This window comes from Lissotriton helveticus, chromosome 7 (assembly GCF_964261635.1).
Source record: "Lissotriton helveticus chromosome 7, aLisHel1.1, whole genome shotgun sequence".
NCBI classification, from domain to species: Eukaryota; Metazoa; Chordata; class Amphibia; order Caudata; family Salamandridae; genus Lissotriton; species Lissotriton helveticus.
Window position 1 is genome coordinate 401,881,557 of NC_136068.1, and position 12,260 is coordinate 401,893,816.

Here is a 12,260-nt window from a genome sequence, read left to right on the forward strand (position 1 = left end):
AACATTTGTCATGGTTTAAGTGAATGAAAAAAATAGCATCACCATGTTTCTAACGAAATATTGACGATTAAAACTCGGATGAGTATGGATTAAACGGATTACATTGGACTGCTTTTCCCTATGTGCACAAGTAGTGCATCTTGGGACTGATGCACCCTATGGGCGCCAGCTTTAGGTACATATTTAGCATGTCTTGGATAGAACATGCACCAGGGTCGTACACTAAAAAAACTTTGCCATTGAGCATTAGTAAAGTATTAAGTATTTGAACTGATGGTGTGCTTTCTATCATTCATATATCAATAAGGACTGCTATTACTACATCTGTAACCATTTAGAGGGTAAATACCAGGCTTGTTGACCCACAGAACAGTAATACTCAGTCACGTCTTCAGGAAATCCACAATGAATTTGTGCAACACAAATTTACACGCAATGAACTTTCAGAAGAGACTCTGTCTATGTGGCGGCCATCCCAAGATCGCAACTAAATTGAATTTCTGAATGGGTCGAAGGAGGTTCAAGCATCATTTGTGTACATCTATTCCAGGCAGCAGAAAGCAGGGACCTGCACCATAAATTTAATCCTCTGTCAAACATCAATTTAGCGTATTTAATAGTCTGTCACATTCTTATGTTAAACTACATTAATATTGCCCCTCATCTAAATAAGTGGTAACAACAATTATTGTCGAAACAGTAAATGTCCTACTTAATTTACCATCGTACCATCATCTAGTCCTTTGCCCAGGAGTGATCATTAAATAGATCATAATTTATCATTAAGTAATTGCCAATAACATGCAATTCTTGCTCTATGTGCTTTGGTGTCTTCACATTTAGCAGAGATGCTACTTGGATTGGAAGAGCCACTAATTAAGTGGAGTCAGTAGTGCAAGGCTCAACCTAAGATTTCGCTGGCAAAAGAAAAAGCTTCCATCTGGGAATATCTCACAAAGTTTCTGAATGCTCAGCTAACAAGTGTGCAAGAAAAGAATATAAGTGAGGCAGGACAGCATGAAAAAGAGGCAGAGAAAAAAAGTCGAGGAAGAAAAGTGTGCAAGAGAAGATTGTTAAAGATGTATAGCAAACAAAAGATAAAACAAAGGCAAACCGAACTACAGCTAGGTAGACATTGATTAAATTTAAAAAAAAGGAAAAACGAAAGGTTGAGTACAGGCACTAAAAGTGATAAACATTTAAAATGGCATTTTTGTATATTGAGAACTAAGGAGGACACACTTTCACCATCCCTTGATGCTGGAATGTATCAAATACAAAGTCCTTTCGATGAAACGGGAAGAACCATTACTTCGCCGCACTGGATTTGTTGTAAACAAGGAAGTCCGAGACATCGTGCCACACGTTGCTGTCGTCATACAGGTAGGTCATGGAGGACTGCAGCGAGGGCTGCAGCGTCTGTCGGTGGTGCTCAAAAAGCCACAGGACGATGCCCCATACAGCAGCCGAAAACATGGGAAAGGGGTCGTGCTTAGGCTCGGGGATGTAGCCCTTCTGCACTGCCAGCCGGGACAAACCAAACAAGATACGAGACAGCAGGTACATGTTTATCTGGAAGAGGAGAGACAGATGGATTATGCAAGAATGTGCAAGCACAACTCAAACAAGAAAATAGGAAAGCTGTAAATCCATTCGGTATTATCCAAGTCAAAGGAGAGACACACGAAAAAGAGAACATCAAAGTTGTAAAAATGTATAAAATGAAGAGGAGCAAAGGGGATAAAAGTGGGGTTGGAAAAGAAGGAAGGAAGCGTGGAGCACGGCTACGGCGAGTGGAAGCTGTTCAGATATCCCAGTTGGCTTGATTTATTTTAAAGCATATATACAAAGTACCTGTGTGAATCCATCAGGCGTTTCCCCTGGTCCGTAAAGTTACAGAAACAACTAAGCAATATTGGATGTAAAGTTGCAGGTGCTCCCTAGTGACTAGAAAGATGAGCACTGATGGTTGCAATGGAAGGTTGGCTTCCATGCATCCTGCTGAAATTTGAGACCACGTGTAGTATGACACATTTGCAAACATTGAGAACTGCTTTGAAAATTCAATAAACGCACACTTTGTGTAATGTAATTGGTGCTCATATAAAGCGCTGCAAAGCCTTCTGCTTCAGTCCACGATGTATAAAACTGCAAAAAAGAAGAACGCAATGTAACAAAACCTAATTGAAGAGAAATACAAGACCAACATTTTAAAACCAAGAGCATCTGTGGCCACTTAAGAGATATTTAGGCAGGAACTAAATGTGTCTCCTGGGTTATGCTTCCTAATACCTTTGAAGTTGAATATATTCCATGCCAAGAGTACTAGTGCTATTGGCTCAATACCTCCATCTCTAAAAGGCATAAGAGACAGGTCTTACTACTCAAGGGAGATAGCCAAGGCTGTGATATATGGGGGACATTGGGGTGTCGACCCACAGGCACACACAAGAATATCTGAACCTTCTACAAGACAAGGTCATGGGACTCTCTAAATGTGTCTCTAGTACACTTTTTTTCATGCCACTGCGGGTGGTTATGGGCCTGTTTTCAAAGCTGCACCAAATGCAGGCTATCAAGTGCTCAGAAAGTGTGCAGAGGTTAAGGTGGTCCCCACAAAGGTGGGCAATCAAAACAAGGACAAAAAAGGGGAAAGAGTACTCAACAGAAGAGTCATTGCTTACTTACTTGAATTTACACATGGATTTTCAGACGCCATACCCAATCTCTGTTAAGCAGTAGAGAGGGCATCCTGGCACTCTAGGTCACCATTTATGGGCCCTCTGAGCTGGCCAGGGACTTCCACACCGCCAAGTCAGCAGCAGCATGGCAGGCCAGCAGAGCATCAGGCTTAGTAGTCTCAGCTTTGAGGAAGCTCAGGTCACTCCGGTTAAGATTCAGGAATCATTGTAGCAAGGTCCTGTTAAGTCTGTGTTGAAGTAGGGCTTCAAAGTGCTGAGTGGGACCCCATCTTGTATTTACATCAGTTTAGACGCATTTTCACAGTTTAAAAAAAAAAGATTCAACTAGTCTGGTAATGCTAGGTGTTCCTTCTTCAAATTGAGTGCTGAATAAAGCATGCAAACCCTGCTCTCGGGATGCACTGTTGATATTTATTTGATGCATCACAAAAGGATGGCCTAAGGGGCGGATCCAATTGGAAAGTTAGAGTTTTACTGGTCGGTGTAGTTTTGCAGCTTGAGGAATGTTTAGAATCACATGCTGTGCATGATTCCACCATCTAGCGGTTGGGTCTGGAATTTTTCTAAAAAAAAAAAAAAAACGTATGTCCTTCTCTTTTAAGGTCTTGCCTAGGCAGCAATTGCGCGGTCTCTTCAAGACATGCTGTATTCAGGTATGAACTTGAAGCTCCGCCCACATTTCCCATTGGTTTGAGACATTGCGCATTGTAAATGTTGCCTTCTGATTTGTTAATAGGCTTATTAGTCCCTCCTTAGTACCTCCCTGTCTTCTGTTGTTACCTCCCATGAGGACTGGCCCTTTTACATGTGTCCTAACACGGGAGCTTTTATTAGCAGTTCAGATAACTATTTACTTATTAATATTCACAGCACTCATGGGAAGCCATTGCAGTGGCTGCTTCCTAAGACTTTACACTTGGATTTCTTGGTTTCATACTCATCAGCATTACAAGGGCATATGTTTGTGCATTTCCGCCTCCCGTGTTATGTTTACTTAGTGGCCGGCTTGTTTACTTTGAATTGCTCAGGCATGATTCTCTGCACTATTTTTTTCAGATGCTACAGTGCGTGGTCGTCTCTACTGTGTGGTTTTTTTTTATTTGTCTCTCCCCACCCCTTGAACCGCCCCTCTGAGATCGCGGTTTAGTGATTTGCTAATAATTACAGTGGACGCTGAGGCTCGAACCCTGTTCCCCAGCTCTAAGGTCAGCAGATTTGAATGCTACGCCACCTCCTGGCTTAAAAACAATATGCTTTTTTGTGGGGTTTATCTCTGTTTCCCTCACCAAGTCACCCTCCTACCATGCACCGACCTTTAACCCCTTCCTCCCTTTTGCTTCCCTGAGCTCTCCCTGAGGGCATGGGAAGTGTGGTCCCTCCATTACATAGAATTGTACAGTAAGTGCTTTCACTTTAAATTTAAAGAGCCTTAGATCAATAGTCTCTCTTCCTGACTGAGCCCCTCCATGCCAGCCCTAACAACATCCACACATCGCGCATTAGATGAGGTAAATTTGAGTTGATTTCTGCCCATGTTTTGGGAATTGCTTTTGTTCGGTTTTAACTGGGCCACACACTTTGAACGAAACCACTTTAAGGGACTTTAATATATTTTGCGATTGCAAAATGCAAGCCAAACATCATGACCCAGATGTTCTTTGAGTCTGGGCTTGCTTCCTGTCCCATGTGCCTGGTTCATGCTCATACTCCTACAGGTGAATTAAAATAAAGGATTTAAAGGCCAACGAAGGCCCCACCGTGAAAGCACCGGAAGATGAAATACCCTGCAGTAGAGCACGTTACTGTAACTTCACATAGTGATCTTTAATAAAAAAAATGGGGGCAGGATGTTGGACTTAAAGATCTTTAAGTGCCTGGCCTCTTTGCAGAGACCGGTGGCAGGGAAAGCTATTGTTTTACTCAGACACACATTTCTCAGGGGTATCTAAAAATTTGAATGCGACTTCTAGCAGGCCTTGGCCAAAGTTTGGCTACAGGCAGCAAGCACTGTTTTCTAGCCTGTTTCAGCTGTAAGAGCTTCTGACAGCTTTTTGTTACAACAGCTAGCTTGTTACATAGCATACGGGGTTAATGTACTCCCTGTCAAGATTTCTCAGTAGTTTGAAAGCCTATTGTGTCGCATAAAACTAGGGCTGCCTCCGCTTTTCATCCTTCTGATGGCGGTAAGTCAACCATAACAGAGTTGGGAAATAAAAATACATGTGATTTGGAGAGCTACTCGATGACTGCATTGATAATGGCAAGCTTTATTAAAAATGCAAGTAATTATTAGTGATACAGCACCTTTGGTCTCATCAGTCATGAGTAACAATGATTCGGTCTGCACCATCTGCTCCCACATATTTTCAAAGAGGAATAACCTGTAGTATGTTTAAGGGAGTAAGAGACCATAATTTAATTAACGTGGGTGTAGCTGAGCATTACTTCAAGAGGAGCAACAATTTATACTATTTTAATTCTGTGCCATCTGGGCAGCTGCTGAAGATTTAATGTCCATGCCAACACGTGAACTTAAGTGACATCCTTTCTCACACTTGTAAAAAAGACATTGAGCACATTACCAACGCACTTTTATTACCATGTTACTTTAAATAATAAAATAAAAGGCATTTCTTTTCTGTCATACTTCTCCATACAGTCAAACTTTTATTTGGATAAATTAGTTTCAACTCTTAATGATTCAAGCTGATTGTATTTCTCAATCTTTCTTTCAAACAAACCACTTAATACCATGAGCATACTACGTAGGTTTTTTTTTGTTCTTAGTGCATTGCAAAGGGGAGTTGGACCTTGCTCTCTCGCATTTACAATCTGCCTTCTAAGAACGTGAACTAATTTTGCTGTCTAAAACCTAACATCTGAAACATCTGTGTAATCCAGCACTAAGGGAAAGACACGCTATGCTGCTGGGCTAGTTTGCCAGAATAGTGTAGTTTTCATATAGTCTCTATGAGGCAATAGCTGTGTCTCTCCCAGCTGCTATAGCTTTGGAGAGGACGGTCCATGCCTCCTCCGGACAGTTGGGCAGCACCTGCACAACCGTATCCCACACAGAGGGGGAATAACGGCCAAGGAGCCATACGGTGTTCACCGACCATAGCCCCAAGCTGGCAGATGAAAACAGCTTCTTGCCAAGCTGCTCCAGCTTCTTAGATTCCCTATCCAGAGGTGTGGAAGGGAACGCTCTCTGGAAAGCAGAGGCTTGGGCAATCAAGCTCTCTGGAGTGGGGTGATGGGAGAGAAAGAGGGGGTCACCGAGAGCCGGGCGATAGGGTCAGGCCACGTTCTTGTCCACAGGACCCCCTGTGTTGGGCCTGGGGACGATGTCGGCGGTGGCACCGGACGGCGACGACGAATGTGGTGCCGGAGGAGAGGTCAACACCAGTGGAGGTGTTATGAGGTCAGCCGGTGTCGCCCGGGATCCTCGCCTGGATCCAGGAGGGTCCTGCGGCGCCGGGGCTAAAGCCTCAGGAAGGACAGGACCCCCAGTCGGGTGCGCGGGGCCCAGAGGTGCACCAGCAGGCCAGACGGCCCAAAGAGTCGGGCCATGGCAGCAAGAAATTCTTGCGCCTAAGCAGGCGTCGCCGACGAACCCTGAAAGTGCGGATAGGCCATCGGCGACATCGCAGGCTCCGCCGGAGCGGCGGGAGTCGCACCACCTGCACCCTCAGCCGCGTAACAGGCGAGGGGAAGTCGAAGAGCGACGACGCTTCTTCAACTTCTTCTTGAAATGCTTCGACTTACCTGACCCCAAGTGCGAAGACTTGAATCCAGAGGAATGATGATGACCAGTCCGCGACCAGTTCCTCAACCTCCCACAGAACTGGGACCTCGAGCGGCGCGGAGCAGACTGACGGACTTCCAGCAACTTTCGGGACCACTCCCGCATAGTCTTCGGTGCCATGGCCCGGCAGTCGGGGCATGACTTGGAGTCGTGGTCGCGCCCCAGGCAGCAGTTCCTAAAGCCGGGTATCCCTATGACACCAGGAGTCGATCGACTCGAAAGAATAGAGACAAAAGGCCTAAAAAAACTCAGTCAAAAAGTGACTATGGGTGCTTGCTGGTGCGGAAAATTAAAGAACCGACGTCAGCGTGTCTATGTAGCTCCAGCGACGTCACCTTGTCGACGACGATGCCTCCAGGGCCGCATGATGACGCCTACCGACGCACAGGGGTACTGCTGACAAAAACTTTCCGGATCCAGTCTGACCCCTTTGATGTATTTCTAAGGTAAGGAATCTAGGACTATGTTTTTCATAATATATATATGCGGCCTGAGGTACGTGGGTAGTACTATTCATCCAGACCATATTAGGATCTTACAAAACATGAGGGCTATACGTAATGCTGATAAGTCATATCCGGTAGCCCGCCATTTTGAGGCCCAGCATAATAAAGATGTGACAGGGCTCAGCTACTTTGGTATTGACTGTATCCCACATAGTATCCGGAGTGGGGACAGAGAGAAAAAAAGTGAGACGCCTTGAATCTCACTATATTTTGGAGCTTAACACTATAGCCCCAGCAGGGCTAAATCTGGAAGAGAATCTGAGCACCCATCTCTAGAGGTTTCCAGTACAAATAATCATGTGAGAGAATGTTATCTGATTCAAAGATGTAAAGAGGCAGCTTGCTTAAGTATGGATTTTATAGGTTTTATGTATTCATTTGATTTTTGCACTTTTTGAAGCACTGTTTAGGGGTTCATGTTTTATAAGAAGGGTGTTGCATTTTATACTTGGATGAAATAATGCCCACTTGGGCGCTAATTCTACGTAGGGCTGGGTAAACCGTTGATGGGTTTGTAGATAACCAGCCCGCTAGTCCACAAAGTGAAAGATGGGCAATGGGGACAAAATTGTAAATTATACACCTGAATAAGATGGTGTTGTATAAAAGCCGCATCTTAGAGACAGACAGCGTCTATTTAGCCCACTGGGGCTATATAATTATGTAACCGCAGTTAAAATAAACATGTTTAAGTACCACTACAGTAGTACAACCAACACGTAACAGGTGGGTTAAAATGACCGTAGACATGCACTCAATAGTGTTTTCTACCATGCAGTAAGAAGCGGTATTAATAAAGTTCTCGATACAAAGTAGTTTAAAACTATACTTGCCTGTAATCAGACCTGACGCATAAATTGAGCCAAGTCTGCACAATACGTAATTTGTGTCAACTATACCATGGATAACGCTGAAATGAGTTAACATGTTTTATTAATACGTTTTACGAAAGTGTAAATATATTTCTACATTGAGGTAATTGGTTAACTATTTGAACTACGAGTCGGTTCGTGTGTGAGGTTGTTTTCCTATTAAATAAAACATCCTGCCTGAAGTCCTGTGGGGTCCGAGTCTCCTTCTTTGCCACCGCCGTGTGGGGTTGGAAGTTGCGGGAGCAGAACGTTGTGGATATATATAAAGATATATATACATAGCAAATAGGTCTCGCCTTTGGAAGCAAATAGGTCTCGCCTTACGGAAGCATTTAGCTGTGCAGTACATCCTGGCTTCTGTGCTGCCAGGGATTGAAGAGCTATACAATTACTACACACTAAAACATCATGGGCACAGGTCAAATTCAGAGCACCTACTCATGTATATTTACAGGAATAGATTAAGTCAAACAAGTTCTAGCATACTTGTGATAAGAGGCACTGAACATACAAAAGCGATTATTTTTGTTTGCCTTGGAAATTGCTGGATTGCAAAAGCCTTTTGATAAATATCTGCTGCAAATTAACAAGCATGTCCACCCCAGGTCATTGGGCAGTCTTGACTTGGCGTAGGAACAGAGCTGTATTAGCCTCACAATAATAAAGCATTACCTATGAAATAAAATTATTTTTCCAGTCCTTTATAATATCGGTCTGTTTGTTTCTAGCACACCAAACGTGTGATGTCAAATTTAAACCTCATTAGGTAGATTTATTGCCTAAGAATGAGTAAGCCGAAGCAGAGATGAAGTGCATGTGGCCCAATGACCAGTAGGAAGTAATTTATAGAAAAAAGAAGAATAAAATTAGTGTAACGGGCCCACCGTTTTTCAGTCCCCGCTACTCCAAGTCCAACATTGTGCTTCACAACTCACTTAAAAAATACATTATACATTGAGATTTATTAGTTTAACCTTTTTGGTCGCCTCCAAAATTTTATTTAGGAAGTTGTTTGTCAAAGAGACAAATATATTAAGAAGTTTTGAACATCCCTTTAAATCGACTTTGAAGTGGTCAATAGAAGGAACGTGTCAGTAATATTCACAGGAAGCTTCCTAGGTCTAGGGCCACTATAACCCACATGCATTAGTCTCCTCCAGGACGCAGACAAACCGGGGAGGGCATGTAAAGGATTACAGGGAGGGAGAAGGTAATTATGAGCACTAGTATTCCGGCTCAAAACGAAATGTTAAACAAAACACAAGCGCATAGTGACTGGAAAAAACACAAAAAACACATTAAACAGAGTGCGCCACACAAAGGAAATGGCCTGAAGCGAAATGACCCATGTAAGAGGGTCAGTCGCCAAGGGCGTAACAAAAAACACCCAAAAGAGGGACAAATGGCACCGTTCACCACACAAAGTAAAGCAGTTGCAAAGGCACAGGAAGGAACCAATTAGAAGTGGTGGGCGTGGCCATACTCCTCGCATGGAATACAGCATGCCTCGCACAGCAGCGCATGCACGTGAACTCTAGGCTCGACCTACATTTTTTTAATGTTTTGGTTAAGTTCAGGAATTACTGTAGCCTTAGACATTAAGTTGAGGCACATTACTACTTTGTCAACAAGTTTCATTGTTCGTGCCCTTATTTGATTTATCTGCCCTGCAAACCTTTACCCCTTCTGCAAACTTCACTTCCATATGCCTGCAGCCTTAATATCCTTCTAATAACGCCCCTCCCCTTTTGAGTGGTATGTTTCAACAGACACAAAGAATATACAATTAATTCACGAAATTATTTCCTCAGAAGTTTTGGAGAACATGGGTATTTCGGATTGGCTCTCCCAGATATATGTTCCGGAGCTGGCTGAAGAGGGTGCTATTTTTCCAGAGCTGTACGAGACAGGAGCCAATGTGCAAATGGTTATACACAAATCAAGCAGGCGAGAGAAATGGCATAACACTTTGCCCAGAATGGAAGGAGGGACTGGAAAGCAATTATCATTAATGGACATGATATGCTTCACATTCTGCAATAGGTCTTGTGGAAATATAAGCTACTTTTTAGTGGTCTCGTTATATAATGGGACATCGTCACCAGAAGCATCAGAAATCTTAATATGTTGCTACTCCTCAACAAATTTCTCCATAACGATGTTAGACTGAAAGTGATTTTCTCAGTCATCTTCTCAAGACAAAACTTCGGATGAAAGCAGTTAAAATCCTAGTAACGAATCCAGCTGCAGAGCTAAAAAAAAAAAAAAAAGGCAAGAAATAGCAGCAAACCAAATACCACAGTAGAAAAAATAAACACGCATTTGCAATGCAATAGGGCTCATGTTTGCAAGTGTTAGAAAGTTACAGCTATTGGCACTGTAAATGACATTGTCTTTACCTATATGTCTTGGTTTGGAGTGTATATCAAGGGAAAACAATGGTTCCTGCGGTATAGTATTTGTATGTTGCAAAGTCAATACAAAGCATAATAGCAATTTTCAAAAAACATTAGGGGGTAACAAGGGATGGCAAAGAGAGAAGCAAGGCACAACTCATAATACATGTAGTTTATATCAAGGTTTTTGTATTTTCAAAACATTGATTCCATCAATAATATACAATTTATACACATAGTAAAGTGAAGAAAGTGCAATGTGTCCCAAGTGTTTTTGGTGAGAACCAAACAGTAATTAAGTGACAATAAGTGAGTATTCTACAGGTTTCTACTGGGTATATATACAGACAAGGGAATTTGACCAAATGCAATAATACACTAATTATCTAGTACAGTGGCTGTCTAAGTTTCTAGGCACTGTCTTGCGTGGTTCATTCCCACTTGCGTCGACGGCGTTTCGACCCAAAAGAATGAGGGTCTCGTCAGGACTGGTCATTAAGGGACATCTAGGGGAATTAAAAAGGGGGGTAAGTGAGGGCATATACTATGTACAGATAAGGGTAAATGGTGGAATGTGGAATATATTTGGTTGCCTCTCAGTGTGTAATTACACAACTAGCAGCCCATGCGTGATAAAGAAGGATCAAACAACTTACAGTGTGCCCGGCCGGGTACTGTATGATAGGAGAGAAATGGACGCAAGTAAGGTCAAGATAGAGTCCTTGTATATGACAATACTCACAGGGAGCAGGCTAACGGTGGTACTTACCACTGTAGACAGAATCGAAGTCTATGTATAACAACTTCAACACTGGTCGTGGCAGGATTTCAAGAATGGCGGACGGTGCCGGCCGACTTTGGTTATCGGTATTTTGCTAGTAGCTTTTCAGACGGCCAGCGGTCGATGCCGCCTGGATAATTGCCCTTCAGCCAGATCAATGCCTACATGGAAAGTGAGCTATGTAAATTCTGCCCACAGCGTAAGGGACATGCATATTGGTAACAAAAGCGCTAGGGGAGTCCTACCTGGGCTGGAGAAGGATAGCGCGATCGCTTCACTCCATGCGTCACCCGAACGTCTAGGGATCTGACGGTGACGTAAGGCCAGCGTCCTAGCAGTATGTACCGTACTGCGCGTGCTGAATGCGCAGACCTAACTAGAGGAGCAGGAGTTGTGTAACTTCATCAGGCAGTGCTAGAAGATCACTACATCCTTGCACTTCTACGAGGGTGTGTGCCTTATCTCTTTTACACAACGTAGCCAACGCAGCATTCCAAAGAAGTACAGTGTACCATATATAATAATAAATTCTCTGAATGTGAATTACAATTGAGAGTATCGGGGCTATACATGTTATTAAAGTACACCTTAAAATACACCATTCTACACATTAAAAACAAATTACATGGTATGTACAGTGCGTGCATTCACAAAGCCTTACATTTGCATGGCATAGGTGTGCAGATTGAACAATTGACATGCTAAACACTCCCTCTCATTACTGGGCCAGTTGAGGACATGGTGGCTATGTGTGCACGGGCAATGCGTAATCTGCGCAATTCATGTAGCAAGATTAGATACAAAACCTCTCCATTCATCAGCAGAGTTAAGCCCATCGCTGATAGAATTGATTTTATCGATCCAGTGGCATTCTCGGCGCTGTAATATTTGGGCAATATCACCTCCTCTTTCAGGTAATGTCACAGTATCGATGACTTGCCACTTAAGTTCGTCCGCGCTATGGTTCATTTCTTTATAGTGTGGTACCAGAGGCGCAGTCATAACACACTTACGGATGCGGCTACGGTGTTGTCCAATCCTAGCTTTAACAGGCTGTTGTGTTTGTCCAATATAGGGAAGCCCACACGGGCACCAGATACAGTACACGACATTGCGTGTATTACAGTTCGAAAATGATTCCAAATTGTGTGTGTAATTGCCATGTTTGAATGTAGTGGTTTTCTCAGTGTAGGGACAG

The 12,260-nt window shown here is 43.2% G+C and overlaps 1 protein-coding gene across 1 annotated transcript in view; it reads right to left on the bottom strand.

Moving 5' to 3' along the window:
- Positions 1–566: 566 nt before the first annotated feature.
- Positions 567–12,260, bottom strand: part of PXMP4 (peroxisomal membrane protein 4) — a 121,412-nt gene continuing 109,718 nt past the window's right edge. The window contains exon 4 of the mRNA XM_078652275.1: positions 567–1,572. Within this exon, the coding sequence (XP_078508401.1) occupies positions 1,309–1,572 (264 nt within the window). The 3' untranslated portion in view covers positions 567–1,308. The remainder of the gene's footprint in view (positions 1,573–12,260) is intronic.